This window comes from Eriocheir sinensis, chromosome 35 (assembly GCF_024679095.1).
Source record: "Eriocheir sinensis breed Jianghai 21 chromosome 35, ASM2467909v1, whole genome shotgun sequence".
Classification (NCBI taxonomy): Eukaryota; Metazoa; Arthropoda; class Malacostraca; order Decapoda; family Varunidae; genus Eriocheir; species Eriocheir sinensis.
In genome coordinates this window covers 8125500-8149345 of record NC_066543.1, presented here as the reverse complement: position 1 = coordinate 8149345, position 23846 = coordinate 8125500, and the positions used below count along the sequence as shown (strand labels likewise).

The 23846-nt window shown below is 45.0% G+C and overlaps 2 protein-coding genes across 10 annotated transcripts in view; one reads left to right on the top strand and one right to left on the bottom strand.

The window, feature by feature from the left end:
* LOC127007353 (protein lin-10-like) overlaps positions 1-23846 on the bottom strand; it is a 91292-nt gene that overhangs the window by 47223 nt on the left and 20223 nt on the right. The window lies entirely within an intron of this gene.
* LOC127007355 (39S ribosomal protein L38, mitochondrial-like) overlaps positions 1-23846 on the top strand; it is a 40491-nt gene that overhangs the window by 10709 nt on the left and 5936 nt on the right. The window contains exons 1-2 of one of the 3 annotated variants that reach the window (XM_050878235.1): positions 7325-7545; positions 20873-21394. In XM_050878235.1, the coding sequence (XP_050734192.1) occupies positions 20873-21394 (522 nt within the window). In that variant the 5' untranslated portion in view covers positions 7325-7545. Of the gene's footprint in view, positions 1-7324; positions 7546-20869; positions 21395-23846 lie in introns of those variants that run through there. The other 2 variants (XM_050878233.1, XM_050878234.1) reach the window with 2 other exon arrangements.

The following is a 23846-nucleotide window of genomic DNA, read 5'->3' as shown; positions in this document are numbered from 1 at the left end:
AGCACAAGGACACACAAAAAAAGGAAACAATAAAAAAGGCCGCTACTCGCTGCTCCTGTAAATAATCCGAAGAGGTGGCCGAAAGAGCAGTCAATTACGTGAGAAGAGGTGTCCTGATCCGGTTGTTGCTTCTGGTGCTGTGTTAGTAGTTTATGTTTTTGTTTGTTGTTAATTCATCCGTCATCCTGTTCAGTTTGTTTCCGTGTGATTTGTTTGCGTCCACTTTGTGTTCACCTGTCCGATGTTCCGTTTTGATGTGAGTGAACTAATTACCTCGCTGCATCCACAAAGGCGCCCCCACACCTCATTATGGAACACGTCAATCTGCTGCTGAACACACACACACACACACACACACACACACACACACACACTTTACTTTCCCGGACCCTACTCGACGTTCCTTGACTAAACCACATCCCACATCACCACCACCATCACCACCGCCACCACCACCACCTCCTAAACTTCATCATCTCCACCCCTCCCCCCCTTGACCGCTAATATTCCTTCCCAACCTCCTACCACGCCCTACACGAAATATACCTCCTCCTTCTCCTTCTCCTCCTCCTCCTCCATTCATCTTCCTCTCTCACTAGCCATGTTTGCACAAAGAGAATTTAAACTTCCCTTTCCTGCTTCATTGATGCGGAAAATGCAGGCCAAAGGGAGGAGGAGGAGGAGGAGGAGGAGGAGGAGGAGGGAGAGCATGAAACTGAGAGGAAGGATAAAAAGCAGGAAGAAGTGAACGAGGGAGAGAGGTGGAAGAGAGAGAGGGAAAGGCCAGGATTGAAAACAGAGGGAAGAAAGGGAAGGAGAGAGGGGAGAGGGAAGAAATGTCAGGGGAAAGAGAGGTATATAGGAGAGAGAGAGAATGGAGGTAAGGATGGAGGAAGGAAAGTGAAATAGGGACGGGAAAGAGAAGGACGAAGCTAAGATAATGGAGAGAGAGGATGAAGGTGAAAAGGGAGAGAAGGGGAGAGGGAAGAACGAGGAGGGGTGGTGAAGGGAAAGTAATGTATAGAGAGGGAGAACGGAGGTGAAGAGGGAGAGGAAAAGGGGGAAGGGGCGATTAATGAAGGGGGTGAAGGGAAGGTGAGTGGTGAAGGGAAGCTAAAGTAGAGAGAGAGAACGGAGGTAAAGATGGAGGGGAGAAGAGAGAAAAGGGGAGGTAAAAAAGAAGGGGAGAAGGGAGGAAAGGGGAGAGGGGAGGTAAAGGAAAGGTGAATGGTAAAGGGAAGCTAATGTAGAGAGAGGGAACGGATGTAAAGATGAAGGGGAGAAGAGAGGAAAGGGGAGGTAAAAAGGAAAAGGAGAGGGGAGGTAAAGGGAATGTAAATGGTGAAGGAAAGGTAAAGTAGAGAGAGAGAAGGGAGGTAAAGATGGAGGGGAGGAAGGAGGAAAGGGGAGGTAAAAAAGGAAGGGGAGAGGGGAGGTAAAAGAAAGGTGAATGGTAAAAGGAAAGTAATGTAGAGAGGAAGAACGGAGATAAAGAGGGAGGGGAAAAGGAGGGAAGGGAGGAGAGAGGGGAGATAAGGGGAGAGGGGAGGTAAAGGAAAGGTGAATGGTGGAGGGAAGGTAATGTAGAGAGGAAAACGGAGATAGAGAGGGAGGGGAAAAGGGGGGAAGGGAGGGGAAAGGGAAGATAAGGGGGGGGGGGGTAAGGGAAGGGTAATGGGGCAGGAACGCGGCGCCGGGCGGATGGTTCTTTAATGGAGACAAACTCACACCATTAAACGAGAATTACACGGAGGAGAGAGCGGACCATTTGTAACCCGGGCCAAGTTGAGCTACTGACCGGACTTGACTTTACTCTCTCTCTCTCTCTCTCTCTCTCTCTCTCTCTCTCTCTCTCTCTCTCAAAATATAATTACTATCTTCCTACATCCAATTTCCATATATTTTCCTAAGTTTCCCCTGCAGCGCTCCCATTCCTCCTCCTCCTCCTCCTCCTCCTCCTCCTCCTCCATCACCCCTGCCAATAACAACAGCAACAACAAAAACATATACAACGCCAGCGGTTCTAACTTTCTGGCATATAGTTTTGCAAGAAAAATAATAAATCCGGCAGCATATTGTTTTCTGTATAATTTTCAGTGTGTGTGTGTGTGTGTGTGTGTGTGTGTGTGTGTTAAAGTTGTCAGATATTTTTTTAAGGAGGTTTCACGCTTCCACGCTTCCGTTACACACACACACACACACACACACACACACACACACACACACAGCGGTAACAGGTGGACGAAGGGGCAGGTGGAGGAAAATTACCTTCAGATTCGCTTAAGAAAGTTACAGAGGACATAATCTCTCTCTCTCTCTCTCTCTCTCTCTCTCTCTCTCTCTCTCTCTCTCTCTCAATTTCCTATCCCTTCCTCCTCATTCCTTTTCTCCCTTGTTTTGCTCCCCATATTTAATTTCCTTATTTAATTTCCCTTCCTTATTCTGCTCCTCATATTTAATTTCCTTTAGTCTACCTCTCCCTTTTATGCTCTCAACAGGCCCTCTCCCTATACCATTTTACCCCTAGATGTCGTGCTTGACTTGAGTGTCTCCTGTCTTCCACTCAGAGCTGTAACAGGCAGACTTTTTACGTTTACTCTCTTACGTTACTGACCCGGACACTGGCTCCTTTCTAATTTCCTCGGTTTCCATTACCAAATTACCTTTAAGTTCACTCTTCCCACTTTCGCCAATATCACATACTCGAAAAAAGTTGAAATGTATCACGCAGTTGAGGCACAGCAGCGTGTTATTGATGTTCGGGCATTGCAGGCGAGCAAATTAATCGACTGAGCTTCAATACTAATGCTGATTCATTACCTCGTAGCATTTTTCGTTATCAAATCTGGTCCAGTCTGGTAGTTTACAATCATAAATGGCACCCTTCCTCTTGACTGCTAAATGTTACAGGTTCTCTCTTTCCCTCTCTCTCTCTATCCTCCTTTCTCTTGACTGCTAAAATGTTACAGGTTCTCTCTTTCCCTCTCTCTCTTTATCCTCCTTTCTCTTGACTGCTAAAATGTTACAAGTTCTCTCTTCCCCTCTCTCCCTCTATCCTCCTTTCTCTTGACTGGTAAAATGTTACAGGTTCTCTCTTTCCCTCTCTCTCTCTATCCTCCTTCCTCTTGACTGCTAAATGTTACAGGTTCTCTCTTTCCCTCTCTCTCTCTATCCTCCTTGCTCTTGACTGCTAAATGTTACAGGTTCTCTCTTTCTCTCTCTCTCTATCCTCCTTCCTCTTGACTGCTAAAATGTTATAGGTTCTCTCTTTCCCTCTCTCTCTCTATCCTCCTTCCTCTTGACTGCTAAATGTTACAGGTTCTCTCTTTCCCTCTCTCTCTCTATCCTGTTTGTTCCAGTATCTCATTTTTTTCCCTCCATCCCTCTGCCTCACCCTGCTCTCATATCAAGCTGTATTTCTGGTCCATTACCTTCCCTTAGCTAACATGCCCTCCCTCGTCATGTCCTCCCCTTTACCTCCACTCCCTCTCCATTACTTTCTCCTTTTTCCTCTTACCTTCATCCATTCCTCTCTCTCCTACCTATCCCGCAATCCAATCACCTTCCCTTTCTCCTCTTTCATTTTACTTTCGTCCTTTTCCTCTCTATCGTGATTCTCCGTCCATCCCATCACTTCCCTCTTTCTCCTCTTTCCTTTTCCCTTCACCATTTTCCTCTCTCTCCTGATTCTCCCGCCATCCCATCACCTCTCTTTCCATTACCTTCCATTTCTCTTCTTTCCTTTTACTTTCGTCCTTTTCCTCTCTCCTGTTTCTACCGCCATTGCATCACCTCCCTCTCCATTACTTTCCTTTTCCCTTCACCGTTGTTTTTTTTTTTCTCTCTCTACCGCCTCTCGCCTCCCGTCACCTCCCTATGCTCTTGACAGCGAGTGCAAAGCTTTTCTATATCACGCTTCAGGACCGCTTTTTCATTCTCTTTCCCTCCACTCTTCCCGTCTCCTCCATGTGCAAGACGTTTCTGTATCACGCTCCATTCCCGCTTTCCCTTTTCTTCCCGTCTGCCTCTTCCCGTCTTCCCCTTTCCCCGCGTCTCCGCCATATGCTCCACTGCCCTCTAACAACCTCCATTTATCTTCCCCATGTTCCATTAATCTTGCTTGGGCTTCACTGGCTCTATGGACACTCAATTAGCGACGTATTTGCCCTGCTGCCCCTCACCTTGTTCCGATATTAGTGGCGCCATCAGCTGTTCCTTCACGTATGCATGCTCCGAGGCAAACACAGTCACGCGTAAGGGTTTGTGTGTGTGTGTGTGTGTGTGTGGGAAGGGGGAGTGAGGGGCGTTGTGTGAGTGTGTGTGTGTAAAAAGATCAAGGGACTCCACGCAAAGGCTGGCCATGAAGGGCAATCAGGGCAAGCAAAGGCACGACGGCGAGAATGTTTTGTGAATTAAAAAAAAAAAAATACACTTGAAAATTTTGTTCTAAAAAAATAATTAAGGGGAGATATTTGGAGAGAGAGAGAGAGAGAGAGAGAGAGAGAGAGAGAGAGAGAGAGAGAGAGAGAGAGAGAGAGAGAGAAGAGCTGACACAGGGAAGTTTGTCTCGCTCATTAAGAGAAATTACGGAGGAATTCAGAGCAGCGACGCAGGAATTAGAAACACACTGCGTCAGATTACGGGGCGAGGAAAGAGTACTGAAAGGGAAAGAGACAGACAGACAGGAACAAACATAAACAGATAAAGACAAAGACAGCAACACACTATCAAATTATGGACCAAGGAAGGAATACTGAAAGAGAAAGACAGACACACAGACAGACAGACAGACACAGAGAGACAGACAGACAGGAACAAACACAAGCAGATAAAGACAAAGACAGCAATACACTACATCAAATTATGGACCAAGGAAGGAATACTGAAAGGGAAAGACAGACACACAGACAGACAGACAGACAGACAGGAACATACACAAACAGATAGACAGACAAAGAGAGCAATACACTATGTCAGCTCAAGGGCCGAGGAATGAGAACTGAAGGAAAAGACAAACAGACAGACACAAACAGATAGACAGTCAGCCAGAAACACACTAGATGAAAATAAAGGCCAAGAAAAGAGTACTGAAAGAGAAAAACAGACATACAAACGAACAAACAGGCAAATACAGAGAGATAGACAGACATAGACAGCAACAACAACACCAGATTAAGGGTAGAAAAAAAAGAGTACTGAAAGAGAGAGACACACAAACACACAAACAGATAGACAGACACTGACGAAAAAGAAAGACACACAGGGAAACAAAACAATTACCATCCATTCATTACGTTCGTCTGACTTTTATAAACAACAACAAAAACAAGAGCAATGTCTTAACGAGGAGGACAATAACTCATTAACAATCTCTCTCTCTCTCTCTCTCTCTCTCTCTCTCTCAGGGAGGCTTCGTGGTGCAGTGGTTAGCACACTCGGCTCACGATCGAGAGAGCCCGGGTTCGATTCCCGGGCGGAGTGGAAAAATTTGGGCGGCTTTTCCGATACCCTACGCCCCTGTCCACCCAGCAGTGAATGGGTACCAGGTATTAATCGGGGGTTGTGTCCCGTCTCCTGGGGTCTGTTCCCTTTTCCTAAAATTCCATCCCCTTCTGTCTCTCTCCGGCATATGACCACAGATGTTGCGCCGACTAAACGAAACTTTCCAACCTCTCTCTCTCTCTCTCTCTCTCTCTCTCTCTCTCTCTCTCTCTCTCTCAATAGTCTTAGGTCAGGGAGGGAAAGTGGAGAGGGGAAAGGTAAGGTATGGTGAGGCATGCTAAAGGGAAGGAAGAGAAGGGAAAGAAAGAAGGGAAGGAGAAAGAAGGCAGGAGAAGGTAAGGAAAAAGAAGGGAAGCTAGGAAAGGGGAGAGGTGGGGAGAAAAGGTTAGAGGTGGGGAGAAAAGGAGAGGTGGGGGGGAAAGGAGACGAAAAGGGTGAGTAAATTAGTGAACCTTCAACTATTCTCTAACTCCCTTTTCCCGGCAGGATCCCGAGTTATTTGCATATTAATTTGTCGACTATTTAATTCTTCCACTGCCTCCTCCACCTCCTCCTCCTCCTCCTCCTGCTCCTCCTCCTCCTCCTGCTGACATAATTCTCCTTTACACCTCCTTCATCTCCTCTTTTCTGTGCGTGTGTGTGTGTGTGTGTGTGTGTATGTGTGTGTGTGTGTGTGTGTGTGTGTGTGTGTGTGTGTGTGTGTGTGTGTGTGTGTGTGAGAGAGAGAGAGAGAGAGAGAGAGAGAGAGAGAGAGAGAGAGAGAGAGAGAGAGAGAGAGAGAGAGAGAGAGAGAGAGAGAGAGAGAGAGAGAGAGAGAGAGAGAGAGAAACACGGCACTTAATCCACTCAAGACCCTATTTTAATCGGCTCCTCTCCCTCTTCCTCATTCCATCACACTACAATCTTCCTCACACGTCCTCGGTCTTCCTTCAATTTCCCTCCTCCTCCCTCCTTCTCCTCCTCTTCTCCGGTGTGAGGAAAGAAAACCAGGAGGGTGAGAGAGGGAGAGAAAAATAATACCAGTGAAGAAGAGAGGAAGGTATATGAAGAGGGAAAGAATGAGACGCGAGGTGAGATAAGAGATGGAGAGAGAGACAAACAGGTGATCAGAGGAGGAGGAAAGCCGTGGGTGGAGTGAGAAGGGAGAGAAAAAAAAGGAGTTATTGAGTGGCAGTGATGCGGAGTAGGACGAGAGAAAAATAGGTATCAGAGGAGGAGGAGGAAAGACGTGAGTAGTATGAGAAGGGAAGGAAAAAAGGAGAAACTGAATGGCCGTGAAGGTGAGGAGTAGACGAGAGACGGAATGAAGGAGAGAAAAAGAAAACAGAAAACGAAGAGAAGGGAGAAAAGACGTATAAGGTGTGAGAGAAAACAGGAATTGGACAGCGAATGGATGGAAGAACGTTTGAGTGTGTGTGTGTGTGTGTGTGTGTGTGTGTGTGTGTGTGTGTGTGTGTGTGTGTGTGTGTGTGTGTGTGTGTGTGTGTGTTCGTGCTGTGGAAGGAAATAGATTGAAGAGGGTGACTGAGGAGGGAAGAAAGACATGCAAAGTGAGAGAGAGAGAGAGAGAGAGAGAGAGAGAGAGAGAGAGAGAGAGAGAGAGAGAGAGAGAGAGAGAGAGAGAGAGAGAGAGAGAGAGAGAGAGAGAGAGAGAGAGAGTGTGTGTGAGTGTGTGTGTGTGTGAGAGAGAGAGAGAGAGAGAGAGAGAGAGAGAGAGAGAGAGAGAGAGAGAGAGAGAGAGAGAGAGAGAGAGAGAGAGAGAGAGAGAGAGAGAGAGAGAGAGAGAGAGAGAGAGAGAGAGAGAGAGATGAAGGGGGAGGAGTCTGTGAGGTCTGGAGGCTTTCTTTCCGACTGGACATTAGCGGAGGAGACTTGCCTTGGTGGGTCGCTAGTGAGCCTCCCGCCGCGTGCTGTGTTGTGTGGTGGTGGTGGTGGTTGTGGTGGTGGTGGTTGTGAAGCTGTGGTGGTGACGGTGGTAACGGCCCTTCCCCTTATTTACTCATCCTCCTCCCCCCTGTGACGCGGCTCAGTGGCTGGGTTACAGTGAGTTTGTGTGAGTGAGTGAGTGACTGCTTGATTGTTTTATTGAATGAGTGAGTGAGTGACTGCTTGATTGTTTTATTGAATGAGTTGGTGAGTGAGTGAGTGAGTGAGTGAGTGACTGTTTGAGTGCGTGAGTGACTGCTTTATTGAACGAGTGGGTGAGTGAGTGAATATGGGCTTAAATGGATGGATAAGTGTGTGGGTGAGGGAGTGAGATGTGAGTAGCGACGGCAAAGTGAAGTGACGTGAGATGAAATGAAAAAAAAAATGACATGAGGTGAGGCAAGGTGAACTGAGGTAAGGTAAGGTAAAGTAAGGTAAGTTAAGTTAGGCGAATCATAAAGTGCAAGATTAGTTTAGTTCGAATTTGCTCCCGTTTTGCTCTGAAGTTTGGATATGTGTGAAGTCTCGTGAAGAAGTTTTGATTTAGTTTCGGTTTGCCCGCGTGAAAATAGTTTGGGTGAAGTTTGAACTCGTGTATGTGTGTGTGTGTGTGTGTGTGTGTGTGTGTGTGTGTGTGTGTGTGTGTGTGTGTGTGTGTGTGTGTGTTTTCTGGTGAAGCGTGAGTATGTATGCTTGCTAACTGTACACACACACACACACACACACACACACACACACGATATGCTTCAGTTGCATGGACGAAGTTCCCGAGTAAATAGAGATATATTTACCTGGAGAGATATTTACCTGGAGGGAAAGGCGGACGAAGGAGCGGAGAAGAGAGAGAGAGGAGGAAAGTTTCTCTCCTTCCCAAGACAGGTGTTACTCATTCTCTCAACACCAACTGCTCACCATCCAACCCTTTACCCCACCACCACCACCACCACCACCACTTGTGTCATCGCCATTACCATCACCACAAACAGTCTCCACTCTTCTCTCTCTTCAACAATGGCACGTAATAAGAAGAAAAAAAACTCGTCGGAAGTGAGTGCTATTCGGGAAAAAAAAAAGCGAGACACACAACTCCTCTAATTCCACCGTTGCGTCACTAAATAACTTTCCTCCCCTCACACACCATCATAGTACCGCAAGTCATGTCGTTAACCCCCCCCCCCCCCCCCACACACCATCACTCCACTACATCCCCCCCGTAAAAGACTCCCCTCCATGCCTCCCTCGTTCATCCCCCTCAATTCCCCCACTTCACATACGTCCACTCGTTCTCACAGCTTACTCTCTTTTCCCCCTTCCTCTCATACACCTCCTACGCAAAAACCCTCTCCTCTATGTCTCCTTTATTTACTCTTCCCACGCACTGTCTTTCCCTTCCACACATCCTTCTGTTTCATCTTCCTCCTACACCAATCTTTCCTTCTCCTCCTGCAACCCCAATATCTTCTTTCTTCCTCCTGTATCCTTTCCAGCTAGTACGTACACAAATTCACCCTTTCATGACTCTCTCTTTTACGTTTCTTTTCATATCTTTGTTTCCTCTCACATAATTTTCTCCTCTCCCTTCCATATCACCATCCTCTCCTTACCTCTCTGCCCACATCTTCCCTTCCTCCCACATCTCTATCTCTCTCCTCTCTTACCCCTCACACACCACCCTCTACTTATCCCTCTCTTCATATCTTCCCTTTCTCCGACATCCTTTTCTTCTCCTTTTCACACCATCGCCCTCTCCTTACCTCTCTTCCCATATCTTTCCTTCCTCCCATATCTTTTTCTTCTCTTCTCCCTTCCACTCCACCCTCTCGATATCGCTCTTCTCATGTCTTCCTCCCATATCCTATTCTTCTCATCTACTTCCCTACAACAACACCCATTCTTCAATTTTTTTCCATCTCCCCCCTCCCTCCCCTTCCCCTCATAAGCATCACCACACCCCAGCTTTCCCCTACCCTTTTCCCCTTGCAGCAACTTTCCATGCAAACACACCTAACTTTTTCCTCACCGCTCAGAAACTACTGCAAACACAATACCTCGTGCTCACCCCTCCCTCAACCACCATCACCACTTCCACCCCCACCACCACCATCACCTCCACAAACACATTCCTCTCCCTCCTAACCAAAGCCAGCATGCGTGTTTTGTTTTCTCTCGATAAACAGTGGGCGAGCGAGTGAGCACAATAAGTGGAGGCTGAGAGGAGCGGTGTTGTGAGAGGCATAGGCAAGTATAGAGTGATGGGGAGGGGGTGGTGGTGGTGGTGGTGGCGGCGGCATGAGGGGAGTGAATGATAGAGTAAGAAAGTTAAAGAAAGGAGAGAATAATCACACACACACACACACACACACACACACACACACACACACACACACACACAAATGATAATAGGAAAACAAGCAATTATCAAAACAAAAAATAAACTTCGGAACTAAACTTCATCCCAGTCTTTTGTCATCCTCCTCAACCTTCTTTTATACGAGGTGGCACGTGTCGCAGGTATTTTTATTACCTATTTCTTTGCACGCAGTTCGTCATCCTCACCCATTAAAAAAACATCGATAACAAAAATAAACAAACAAGAGGGGGGAGAGGTACATAGTGTGTGTGTGTGTGTGTGTGTGTGTGTGTGTGTGTGTGTGTGTCGTGGGCGTCGCGGCACAGGTGAGGTGCTAAAGGTGTTGCCTGAAATATTCTTTTATCCCCGGGGCCGCGTGACGCCGACGAGACGATACGCGAGGGCGGTGTGGGTCGGGGGCGAGGGTGGCGTGGGTTGTTTTGAGCACTGGCGGGGGTCGGGAGAACAGACAACGCCAAGAGGACGAAGTAAAGGGGAGGGTTCGAAGAGTCTGCAAAGTCCGTCACTCCTGCAAAACTACCGAGTCACTGCGACAACTCCAAGGGCTTTTCAATCTTTCAAGGGAGTTTCATGGTGAAGTTAATTGATTACGACTTCTATTAAAGGCGACAGAGCACACACAAACGGTATATGACGACGTATCCGATCCTATAGATTGTCTCTTATAGTGCAACACAACTCGCAAGGACTCAGGTAAAAGGGGACGTGATGGACCCCCAAGCGAGCCTCTGATTATGGTACGAAGACGAAGACCGGGAGTTTCCTGAGTGTGGAAGAAGTTTATAAAGGAAGGATTCGCAATGGCTGTCACTTCTAACGCCGGAACACTCGTAAGGGGACCCAGAAATACAGGACACAGGAAAACAAAGTAAAGGGAAGTTGTTGCAGAGGTTGTCACTCAATGTCAAGCCTCTCGTAAGGGTCCCAGGGGAATACAGAACGTGAGAAGCCGAAGCAGTGGGAAAAGAATCGCGATGGCTGTCACTCCTAATGTCAATCCACTCGTTATGGGCTCGGAGAATACACCACCCAAGAGGACGAAGTAAAGGAAAGAAGGGACGCAAAGGTTGTCACTCTTAATGCTAAAAAAAAAAGCTCACAAAGGGCTCGCGGGAATAGAGAACGCGAGAGAACGAAGTAAAGGAAAGAAGGGATCGCAAAGGTTGTCACGTCTAATACAAAACTATCCGTCGGTAAGAAAACTCCAGGCAGGTATTTTTTTTATTTTAGTCAGTCTTGAAAGTTTTGATGAATAACGTAATTCCGTCTTCGTTCAGAGGGTGTCACGAAGCATCTGAGCCTCAACCGTGAATGAGAGAAAGGTAAAAAGAGCCGGTCCCTTCGAAAACCAAATGAACACAATGAGGAGGCAATGTATTTTCAACTTTATATTGTAGGAACTTTGAAGTCGAGGGTAGTATATTAATTCTTCAGTGCAAGGATATCATGACGTATTTCAGCCTTGGCACCAAAGAAAATAAAGCAATGAAAAGCAAGGATGTCGACGTTCGGTAGACACCATACAAAAAAGTAAGGATGCCGACGTTCAACAGACACAAAAGACGAAGAAAAGTAATGATGTCAACGTTCAACACACACAAAACGAAAAAAAGATAATGATGTCGACGTTCGGTAGGGCATCAGAAACCTCCTCAGGGCATCAAGGAGCAGCGACGCGTCCCCTCCGATAGGTACAATGAGCACGGTAAGGCCCCACTTGCGCCTCTGATAATGGTACGAGCACAATGGATGAATAATAATAATAATAACATAAGGTTTATTCAAGTATACGGCAGCCATAAGGCTGAAAATTTACATTTTATAAATACATTTAAGTAAATTTCGCTAGTGAGAACAAGTATAAAAAGAGAAGAGGGATTGAAAACGGGGGTCAGACTTGTCTCTGGGGAAGGTAGGGGTGATGGGAGGGGTTGGGTGGGATGGAGTGCAGTGGGGTGGTGTCAGGTGGGGCCGAAAGTGGCGGATTCTTCCAGATGGCGGTGAGGTCAAGTGCGATGTTAATCCTCAGGTAGGATGCTGGTGGATGGTGATGTGTGTGTGTGTGTGTGTGTGTGTGTGTGTGTGTGTGTGTGTGTGTGTGTGTAAGAGACAAACAGACAGACAGACAGCCACACAAACAAGGTAAGCGAGTAAGTGATCCCTGGGCTAATTACATGATGATCCTAATAACTAACGTAATTAAAATCACTGATGCGTTTACTCGTTACACACAAACGCTGTACACTAAAGAGGAGCCTTACGAAGTGTTATTCCAGGCTCAGTATTGGTCGGGTTTCAAAGTGGAGGCGCGCGGCAGCCGTTGCGTTGGTGGAGGACAGATGGAGAGTCTTGGGTCGCCGCTTCCACCCAAATAGACGCTTCAAATGATAGAAAGCGGAAGGTGCAGAGCTTTTACTGCCGACCAAGGGCTTTTAAATAGGACTGCGGGCAACATATAAAAATAAAACTGGGTCGCGAGAGGATAGATCTGAGAAAATCATAAAAAAAAACATTCAAGTGGAGAGACTGACGGCCAAACAAAGCGTGTCCACAGGAAGGAATTCGAACCCAACTGAACAAAACAATCTTTCGCTCACTTTTTTTTTTTACAGTAAAGGAGGCAAACCAAGGACAAAAATACCGTTCCTGAAATACAATTAATAGAAGACAAAGGGAGAGTACCAACATTAGCATCAGAGGTGTGTTGATACTCTCCCTTATGAAAGAGTTATGTCGTGTGGTTGTGTTCCGTCTATCCCATTAAATTTTTCGCACCTGAGGCGGGGCAGGTGAGGCGAGGGCGGTTGACGCGTGGGACGGCCGGCTGGAGGTCTGAGGTCACGCATAGTAAAGTGAGGAAAGCAAACAGGAGGGAGAAGAGAGGACGAAGAGAACTGAGGTGCGTGAATGAAAACTGACGGGCGGCGAGGGTGAGAAATGTGCGTGGGTGAGCCTGCATGATGATTGACTGGCGGTGTGGGTAAAAACTGTATGACTGATGACTGACTGGCGGTGCGGGTGAAGATGGTGAAGGTGTGGCGAGCTTGAAGATTGGGTGGTGAAGCTGAGGGTTATAGTGTGATGAGGTTTACAGTGTTAGGTTGTGATGACGAGTGTGGCGAATGCATAACTGAAACATGGTGATGATCGTGACGTGAACTGAGATTGACATGTGATGAAACTGAGCTGTGTGGTGTTTAATATGGTGATTTGGTATTTAGTGATGATAAGTGAGGTGGGGTTAAGCAGCGTGTAGTGATGAGTCTGGTGATGCAGCAGGCCATGACCGTGATGATGATGATGACAGCTAAACGACAACTATGACTAATCTTCATTCTCATCAAGGGCCTCATTATAAATACGAACATTACGATAAGCGGCCTAATTAAGCGGTAATTACTCAGCGGAACCATTTAGGGATTTCACTAATTACGCGGAGCTGGATTAGGAACACTCGCGCGTAAACATTAAATCAAGTCATTACTAGCAAGAAATTAACGCTTTATAGACTTTACGTTTATGAGAATGTATTAACTAAAGGTAGAAGGTAATCAATATCAAATAGGCTAATATAAACATGACTGCTTGAGAGAGAGAGAGAGAGAGAGAAATATGCAGTGTGTGTGTACCTTAGGGAGTGAAGGAGGAGGCGATGGGACACACACACACACACACACACACACTGAAACAGAGCCCCTAATCTAAGCATGCCATTACACTGAACAACTGGATATTGCATTCCGTCTTTGGTGTGTGTGTGTGTGTGTGTGTGTGTGTGTGTGCTACAGGGAAAGCGATACACAAGGGAGGAGGGGAGGCAGGGATAACAGCGGTAAATCAAGAAAAGTCGGGTAAGGGCGGGAAGGAGAATGAAGAGGATATGTTAATGGATTCACGGCAAAAAAGAAAACGGGGGACGAATAAAAGGCGGACTGACGAACAGATGAAGAGGTTGGCCATATACGAAGATTAATATCATTCTCCGTATAATTTATTTCATTTAACTATTTACTTACGCCTTTATGTGTAATTTGGTGATTGACTATATATAGGGAAGGAGGTTTATTTAATAGAGAACAAATGATTGGTAAGATAGATACGAAGATGAGGTACAAGATTACGTCATGAAAAATATACGCAGGGTTGAAAAGAAGAAAACTAAAACAGACGAATAAACAAAGAAAGGAATGGAGGAATACATGATAAATTTAAACAAAGGAGTGTTATGGATTGATGAATATATAGATAAAATGAGATACAAAACGAACCAGATAAAGGAAAAGGCAAATAAAGCATAGAGATGGATAGATAGAAAGCTAGAAAAGATGAGGGGTGAAACTTTACCTGGGCATGAAGGGACGATGTAGGGATCTTATTTATAGGGGAAGGAGGTATATATAGAAACAAGAGAGGGAGAGGTCAAGAGCGAAGTGGAAGGAGAGAAGGGTAGACGAGATGAGGGATACAGAACGACTTGAGGAGGTATATATATAGAAGCAAGAGAGGGAGAGGTCAAGGGCGAAGTGGAAGGAGAAGGGTGGATGAGATGAGGGATACAGCATGACTTGAGCACGAAGGGAAATCACAAAGACATCAAGGTAAAGAAGAAGGGAGATATACAGTACAGAACACCCTGATGGAAGTAATAGAGACTGGAATTGAAGCTTGAACGGACGGAGAAGGAAAAGGTTGGATATATTGATAAAGAGGACACAGTGAGGAATGGAATATTATTTGGGAAGGAAGGGAAACTGAAGGGGAGCTAAAGTAGAGGAGAAGGGAGAGGGTATGCAGTAAGTGGATAGACAGAGAGATGAAAGAAATAGGTGATGGGATTGAAGCTCAGACTGGCGAGGAAAAGGATGGATACATAGACGGAGGAACACGATGGGGAATATAATATTATTTGGGAAGGAAGGGAAACGGAAGGGGCGCTTATGTGGGTGGAACAAGGAAAGGGAAAGGGAAAGGAAAGGTCAGAGAGTCAGGTGGAGGAAGGGATCGCTCTCACCTGCCTCCCTCCAGCCCCCCCCCCCCCGCTCCCCCCTGCCCTCACCTGTGCCTCCCGCCCAAACAGGTAAGGCGCGGTGTAATTAATCCGGAGCTTCATAAATATTTTCTTTACAAAGCTACGCAAAAGTTATGATTCGCTGGAGGGAAAACAAACCCGGGAAAAATACGTTATTAGCTTTTCCTCTCCAGCGCTCGTCCGTCCGTATTGACTTGGCGCCTCTTCCCCGTTTTCGTTAATATGGTAAAAGAAGACAAACAGAAGAAAAGTAAAGTTAGGAAAAATAATAAGCGTTTTTTATTTTGCTTCCGCTTAAACTGTTTTGTAATTTGTTTTTTCTTCCAGTTTTCGTTAATATGGTAAAAGAAGACAAACAGAAGAAAAGTAAAGTTAGGAAAAATGGTTAGCTTTTTTTTATTTTGCTTCCGCTTAAACTGTTTTGTAATTTGTTTTTCCTTCCAGTTTTCGTTAATATGGTAAAAAAAAACGATAAAGAGAAAGAAAAAAAGAAAAAGGGGAAAATAATTAGCGCTTTTTTATATTTTACTTGAGCTTAAACTGTTCCGTATTTTGTATTTTTCCCCAGTTTTCGTTATTATGGTAAAAAAAAAAACGATAAAAAGAAAGAAAAAAAGAAGGGGAAAACAATTAGCGTTTTTTTATTTTACTTCAGCTTTAACTGTTCTGCATTTTGTTTTTTCTTCCTAGTTTTTGTTGATATGGTAAAAAAACGATAAACAGAAGGAAAAAAAGAAAAGGAAAATAATTGCCGTTTTCTATTTCAATATAAACGTTTCTGTATTTTTGTTCTTCACAGTTTTTGTTGATATGGTAAAAAAAAAAAGAAAAAAAAAAAGGTTAGGCAAAATAATTGGTTTTATATATCAGCTTAAACTGTTCTGTGTTTCCTCTGCTCTCGGATTGCGCGGATTTGGATAATTAAAGTAAAAAAAACGTAGCCTATAAAAAAAAAGAATAGTGAAATCAAATAATTAGCGTTTCCTAGTACAACTTAATCCGTTCTGCATCTCCTCCGCTTTCCGACTCCAATGATTTCGATAATTACTAATAAATAAATAAATGAATAAGAAGATAAAAAAAATACTGAAAGAAAAAGATAATTAGCGTTTTGTTTTCGCCTAGCTTATGTTGAGTATTTACTTCGCTCAACATTTTCCCAAACATAAATACAAAATAAGTGAAAAAAAAAAAATAAACGGTGGAAAAAGGGACATTTACGTTTACATTTCAACTTAGTCTGTTCATCAAGTAACTCCTCCACTCTCCGTTTTCGTTGACATGTTTACAGAAGGTTAGACAGGAAGACAAGTAAGCCCCCAACCAGTGTCCAAACAGATATGACCGTGGCTGGGAACTTGTCATTCACCGTGCTAAGAAAACTCAAACCTATTTATCTTCCCTTTATACCATTTCCACGTCGCAAGAGAATTTCGATCTGTTAACAAAGTGAGAAGGGAATACAGGCCAACTCCAAAGCAGCGTCTAAACATGTGTAACCGTGGCTAGCAACTCGTCATTCACCGTGCTAAGAAAACTCAAACCTATTTATCTTCCCTTTATACCATTTATACTATTTATACTATTTATACTATTTATGTCGCAAGAGAATTTCGATCTGTTAACAAAGTGAGAAAGGAATACAGGTAAACTCCAAAGCAGTGTCTAAACATGTGTGACCGTGGCTAGCAACTCGTCATTCAGCGTGCAAATGAAAAAGCCAAACATATTTCTCTTCCCCTTAGATCATTTCCACGTCGTAAGAGAATTTCGAGCTGCAAGAAGAGGCAAATAGACACAAAGCAAGGAGGTGGTGGGTCATGCATACAGTACAGAGGAAGAAGTGACAGCGTAAAAGGAAAGAGAGGAGAAAGACGACAAAGCGTGAAAAATGAGGAAAAGGAAAAGATAATAGGAACAGGGAGGAAAAAGGAGGTGAAATGTCTAGGTGAGGAGACTGACAGGTCCGAGGAAGAGGAAAACAGGTCAGTCGGGGTAAAAAAAAAAAAAAAATAGACCAGAAAAATCGGAATGAACAAAACAAATGCAAGGAGAGGGAATACCCGAGATAGATAGACAGATAGATACTCATACATATAAAAGGAAAGACCCTGCTTGTTCCCGTTAAAAGCACACATACAAAAAACAAAGCATTCCATTTCGTCCTCGCTGCACACACCTTCCTTCCTTCCGTCCTTCCCTCCCTCGTTACTCGCCTATTCTCCCGCCAGCGTGTTTTTCCGTCTCCGTTTTCTCGCTCGTCGTTTCTAATTATTTTCTCGGCCCGGACTAATGGTTTGCCCTTCCGATTAATTGGGGAAAATAGTACAAAATGAGAGAGAGAGAGCGAGATAGATAGAGAGAGAGAGAGAGAGAGAGAGAGAGAGAGAGAGAGAGAGAGAGAGAGAGTTAATAATTTAGGTAAGGAGCTTTTGGACATCCTCAGACAAATCCATGTAATATAGTAATAATAATAATAATAATAAAAACAATACCTGTCTCTGGGTCACGGATAAACTATTACTCTCTCTCTCTCTCTCTCTCTCTCTCTCTCTCTCTCAAGCTCCTTTTCCATTCAGCCATTTTTCTCTCTTCCTTCAACATTTTTGCAGAGTTACATAGAGGCGCACGTCAACACATCTTTTATTCATACACTGCGTGATGTATAAGCGAGAGAGAGAGAGAGAGAGAGCAGAAAGCCAGACAGACAGAAAACAATGGGACACAGCAATATACAAAACTGAACAAATGCATACAGAAAGACATTTGCACACACACACACACACACACACACACACACATACACACATTACTAACAGACAAACCAACCAACACATGCAGACCCGAGGCTAGGGACAGACAAACAGAGAGGCAGACAGGCAGACAGGCAGGGCAGAGACAGCAGGAGCCAGCAAAGGAATTTTCATCGGCCGTGTATCTGCTATTTTGCAATACAAGCTCCCCTCAACCTTTTTCTCCTCCCCTCCTCCTCCCATTCTCCGTCTTTTCTCTCTCCCCTCACACTGCAGCTTTGCCTTCTCTCCCTCCCACTTATCTTTTGGTTTTCCCCTTTCCATCTTCATCGCCGCTCCTCTTCCCCCTTTCTCCTCCTCCTCTTCCCCCCTTTTCTGCTGCTCCTCCTCCTCCTCAGTCCTTTCTTCCTGTACCCAGACTCAGCAAACATCAGAGCGCATGAAGAATTACGTGCATATCTTTACAACATGAGGCCAAAATAAATGACTGTTCCTCCTCCTTCTCCTCCTCCTCCTTCTTCTTCTTCTTAAACGTTTACCTTTTAATTTTCTGCATTTTCTTTCGTATTTTCTTTCTTTTTGTCTCCACAACCCAACGAAAACAGGAAAAGGAAGCTGCTCATTGTTATTCATAAGCCAGAAAGACAAACTTTGGCCCAGAATTTCACTCTAAGCCACAGTATTCAGGAGTTTACATGGCCCTAAATCTCTCTCTCTCTCTCTCTCTCTCTCTCTCTCTCTCTCGTGTGTGTCGTCATCCCGTCCCTTCCCTAAGCTTCCACAATCTGATGCGACATTCAGGAGAAATAGGGAGGGAAGAATGAAGGGAGAGAAGACTGATTGATTGTATGTATGGGTCTCTCTCTCTCTCTCTCTCTCTCTCTCTCTCTCTCTCTCTCTCTCTCTCTCTCTCTCATGCGCTGCAATTTCTGTGTTTCGCTCACCCATCTTCTGATCCTCCATCCTCTTTAACCTAAACTCTCCCTCCTGCCCTGTTTCTGCTGCCCCCTTTACTCTCTCTCTCTCTCTCTCTCTCTCTCTCTCTCTCTCTCTCGCAATGGTTGGACGGTAGAAATAAAAGAATGAGGGAGTAATGAAGGTAAACAAAGAATTAATAGATGACGATTGAGGAGGAAGGAATATGAGGAAAGAAGCTTATTGATGAAGGAAGGAATGAAGGAAGGAAGAATGGAGGAAAAGGGGAAAGGAATAAACGAAGGAAGAAAAATGAAAATAAGAAGGAAGGAAATTAAATAAGAGAAGACGAAGGAAAGAACAGATGGAGGAAGGAATTAAGGAATAAAGGAAGTAAGGAATAGACGAAGGAGGGAAGATGGGAAAGATTTTAGGAAGGAAGAAATAAATGAGTATACGAGAGAAGGAAGGAGGGAAGGACGGAAGGAAGGAAGGAACAGACAAAGGAAGGAAGATAGGAAGGGTTTTAGGAAGAATGGGCTACACGAAGGAAGGAAGGAAGGAGGGAAGGAAGGAAGGAAGGAAGGAGGGAAGGAAGGAAGGAAGGCAGAAACTAACGAAGGAAGGAATGAAGGAAGGCACAATCCAGTCGAGGGTCTGGGCCACACACTTCCGTAATCTCCCTTGAGTGAAAGAGGACATCTCTCTCTCTCTCTCTCTCTCTCTCTCTCTCTCTCTCTCTCTCTCTCTCTCTCTCTCTCTCTCTCTCTCTCTCTCTCTCTCTCTCTCTCTCTCTCTCTCTCTCTCTCTCTCTCTCTCTCTCTCTCTCTCTCTCTCTCTCTCTCTCTCTCTCTCTCTCTCTCTCTCTCTCTCGTTCCTTATGTTTGTCTTAATTTTTACATCTTTCTTTTTACTTTCTTGTTTTTTTTGTTTTTTTACCTTTGCAATTAACTTGATGACTTTTTTGTTCACTGTCAAAATTCTCTCTCTCTCTCTCTCTCTCTCTCTCTCTCTCTCTCTCTCTCTCTCTCTCTCTCTCTCTCTCTCTCTCTCTCTCTCTCTCTCTCTCTCTCTCTCTCTCTCTCTCTCTCTCTCTCTCTCTCTCTCTCTCTCTCTCGTCTTCCCATTGTTTGATTCTCTTATCTGTTTGCCGTTTCTCTCTCCCTTCACTCAAGCTTTCTGTGATCCCCTCAGCTTCATGCTTCTTAAGTGTTCTCCTCCTCCTCCACCTCCTCCCTCTCGCTTCTTAAATGTTCTCCTCCTCCTCCTCCTCCTCCCTCTCGCTTCTTAAATGTTCTTCTTCTCCTCCTCCTCCTCCTCCTTCTCCTCCTTCTCTCTTCTTCTCACACGATTCCTAAGGCTCTTACTCTCCTCTTCCTCATTATTTTTTACTCATCATCAGTCTCTTCACGAGGGTAGCGAGGATTTGAAGGGGAGGAGAACAACGAGAACGAGGAGGAAGAAAAGGCGTAGATGAAATAGAGGAGGAGGAGGAGGATTAAACAATATGATGATTAAAGCATTGCAGAAAGATCAGAGGGACACAGCGTAGTTAAAATTTATTAATGTTTGTGCAAGAACGTGAAGAGAAAGATAAACAAAGAAATTATGGCGGTGTGTGTGTGTGTGTGTGTGTGTGTGTGTGTGTGTGTGTGTGTGTGTGTGTGTGTTTTAGTCTGATTGTCCATTTGTGAGCCTTAATGATCTTAATTCATCCAGGAGATTATCACATTACATTACTTGCCACTGGAAGACACCTGATTTCTCAGTTATAACGAACGAACACTGTCAGACAGATACAAGCACCCAACAGCACTGGCACACATCTACCCGCCCTCAACACAGCTCGCCCCTCAACCCCCCCCCCCCGCGTCCCCCACTCACACAAAGGAAAAATCTACATAAGCTTGCCCATGAAACTCCTCTGGCCGCACCTTTCCTCTTAAGGCAAAGCTGAGTTCCCTGGGCCGCGGGGCGTCTCTGGGGCCATCTGAGAGCCTGTCCATTGCTGTCCCTTCCCCCTATGGCAACCCCCGCCCCTCGTGGCTGGCGGCGAGGCGAGTCACCGCCGACCTGCAGCGGCCGAGGCGATGAAATATTCATTGCCGGCGAGATTACTATGTTCGGGCTGCTCTTCATGTTTACCGCCGAGTGTCGCCGAGCTCCTGACGCCCGGGCAGCAATGTCGAGTGTGTGTGTGTGTGTGTGTGTGTGTGTGTGTGTGTGTGTGTGTGTGTGTGTGTGTGTGTGTGTGTTATCGTTGCGATACTGTAGGGGGGCCCCGCCCCTGTTGGCTGAAGGCCAAGTGGACACAGGCACGAGGGCGTCGAGGTGGCATCTTAATCAATACCAAGTGCAGCTTTGACCCTTCAGCAGATGGGCGTGACGCGGTGCGGGGCCGTGGCTGCCGCTGGCCTGCTGATGACCCTGCTGGCGGCGCCAAGAGGGAGCTGCCTTCGTGACGGTCTCGGCGAAGGCACGCAGTCGGTGAATGCCGCCCTTAGGTTCCGTCACGTCCTCGGGGTGGGGGATCACCGTCAGGCGTCCTCCCTGGCACCACTAACCCCGCGAGACACAGAGGCGTCCCGAGCCTTGGCTCCCTCCCCGCCGGCACAGCAATCTCGCCACTCAGCGGCCGCCGAGGCTGTTCGTCGAGTAAAAGACTCAAGGGAAGAGCCAGACAAAGACAAAATAGATACTGAGGGCCCCCGGGACCTGGAGCTGCAGGCAAGGACGAAAAGCAGGCCGAGCCCGGAAGCCCCGCGCGTCCCTGCACCGCCCGAACACCTGCCGCCGGGCCTGGCAAGCCGCCTGAAAGAGTTCCCCAGTGTGGCCGCGGCCCTGGAGGGCGCGCCGCTCCCCGCCCCGGCACACGCCTTCTTCGAGCCGCGCATACAGGTGACTTCCCCTCCTCGACGGCTGCATGGCAAACTTCCAAAGCCTTCTCTTCTTCCTCTTCCTCTTCCATTTCTCTGCCTCCTCCTCCACCTCCTCCTCCTTCTTTGGTCTCTTCTTCCACCTTTTCCTCCTTCACATCCTGCCGCCTTTACTCTTCCTCTTCCTTTTCATACTGTATTTTTACTTTTCTTTAACTTTTCAACGAATGCAGCTTTCGTCGGAGTGCCTTCATTTTTTCATACACTTTTACTTCATCCAGCAGAGTATTATTATTTTATTACCTCGCAGAGTTAGTCTCATCAGAGTTAATTTTGTATTCTGACAGTTATACACACTCTCCTTTCTTTTTGCACGCACGTTTTTCCCCTTGAGATTTAATTACTTGCGTCACTTAAAGCTTTCACAGGCATTCCGACACAATTCATTTACACGTAGCTTTTTTTTTTATTCCCTAAGCAATTTCATATTTTTCCTTACGCCTTTTTTTCTACACACACACACACACACACACACACACACACACACACACACACCTATCTACCTCACGCCTCATATTCCCACCTTTGTCCTCATATTCAATTGGATGTGAAAGGGAAAGTGCACGAAAAATAGTTAATGTGAAACAAGGGAATTCGGCTAAATAATTTCTTCTTAACCCCACAAGTTTTCTTTTTCAAATCCACTCACTAATCCTCCTCGTTATTTTTTTTTTTTTTTTAGCAGCGAGAGATAAAACTGGAGTGCGGAGAGTAAAGACTTTGTGGACATAACGTTTAATACCATTTTGCTCTTTTGGTGTTGGAAATTCTCACATAATTCTTTATTTTATTTCTCAAACAGGTAAAATGAAAAAAAAAATGCGGAGTAAAACTTTGAGGACGGTGAACATTATTAGCATTTTATCATTTTTCTTTTACATATTGTTGCTACGTACAAAATATTCCATCTTTTTTTCTTGTGTTTATCGATCATTTTAATATCCATGCTAACATCTTTTTACTCTCAAAACTCTTTCATTTCTATTTACCTTTCTTTCTCGATCATTTTCATCAACACATTCACTTTACTACACACACAACTTCTAATTTTCTCTGTCTCTATCGTATCCCAAATGCAGTTACCTTGTTTACCTTGATCATTTCTTCATCCATTCCGTTATTCTATTACAAAATTCTTCCATCTTTATTCCTGTCTCTCGATCACTTCGGTCACGCCATCGCCTTTAAGCGCTCCCTCTCCCTCTCCTTCTACGAGCACAACCAGCGAAGACCAATTAAAAGGCAGAAAAAATCGAAGCGACTTTTATTTTTTCCTTTCAATTCGGGCGCGACCATTGCTGCTGCTTCTTTTTCGAATTAAACGCTGTCAAATTTGCCTCCAATTGCCGTCCGTCGGAGGGGTTGATTTTACGTGAGTCTTATATTTCTTCGTTACTGGCAATGACTTCTACGGCGTCTTGTTCTCTTTCCGGTTCCCCTTCTCCCCCCCCCCACACCCCATCCTTCAAGCCCGAAATGAAGAAAAAACTATAAGAAACCCGAGCTGACATTTCCTAAATAACGCTTTGCTTCTTCATGACCCTTATATTCAGTAACTATAACTATATGATTAACCAACATCTATGACATCTTAATAACATGTCGCTGCGAATGTCCAGTTGCTTCAGCGCCATCACACCTCCTTTCGTCTCCGTTATCACGCAGACATTGCCGAAGTGGCTAAGAAATCTGTAGTCATTTTTTGTGTTTTTTGTTACGATAAGAGGAAGCAAATCAAGTGGGGAAAAGTAACATTCCCCACAACATCCTTCACCCGCAAATAAACTCCTTCACAAAGCGCTTTTTTTTCCTCCCCGCTTCCACCATTAATCTTCGTTACGGTAATATAAGGCAGATCAAGGGTAAAAAAAGGTAATATTAACCGCAACACGCTGCTCCTGCAAATAACACATCTTGATTTAACGTTTTTTTTTTTTTTTTTTTTTTTCAGCCACCGCCATCATTAATCTTCTTCCAATTTCCGACGTTGTGTCAAAATTTCATCTTCAATATCGTCTGCAGGTGTGACCCATTATGACACGACACACCTTCCCGCCGACGCCGCACCTCTTTTTCATTATCAGTCCCTGTTAAATAATTTCCACTCCTCGCCACTCCTTTTTCACAAGCGACAATTTCTATATTTCATTTTATTTTGCCAACTACAATTGCATTTTGTCTTCCAATTTTCACTGACAGCCTCTAGAAATACATCATTTCCTCATTTCGCATTCTAAAATATACTGAATTTCTATCTCACATTTAATTTTTCATTTAATATTACATTTTTTTTCCAAATTTCCTAAGACAACCTTTTCACATTCTATTGTTTCCCATATCACTATTGCACTTATCCAATTTCCTACGATTACATTTCCTTAGTCTATTCTCATCCCTCCATTTATTTGATTTGT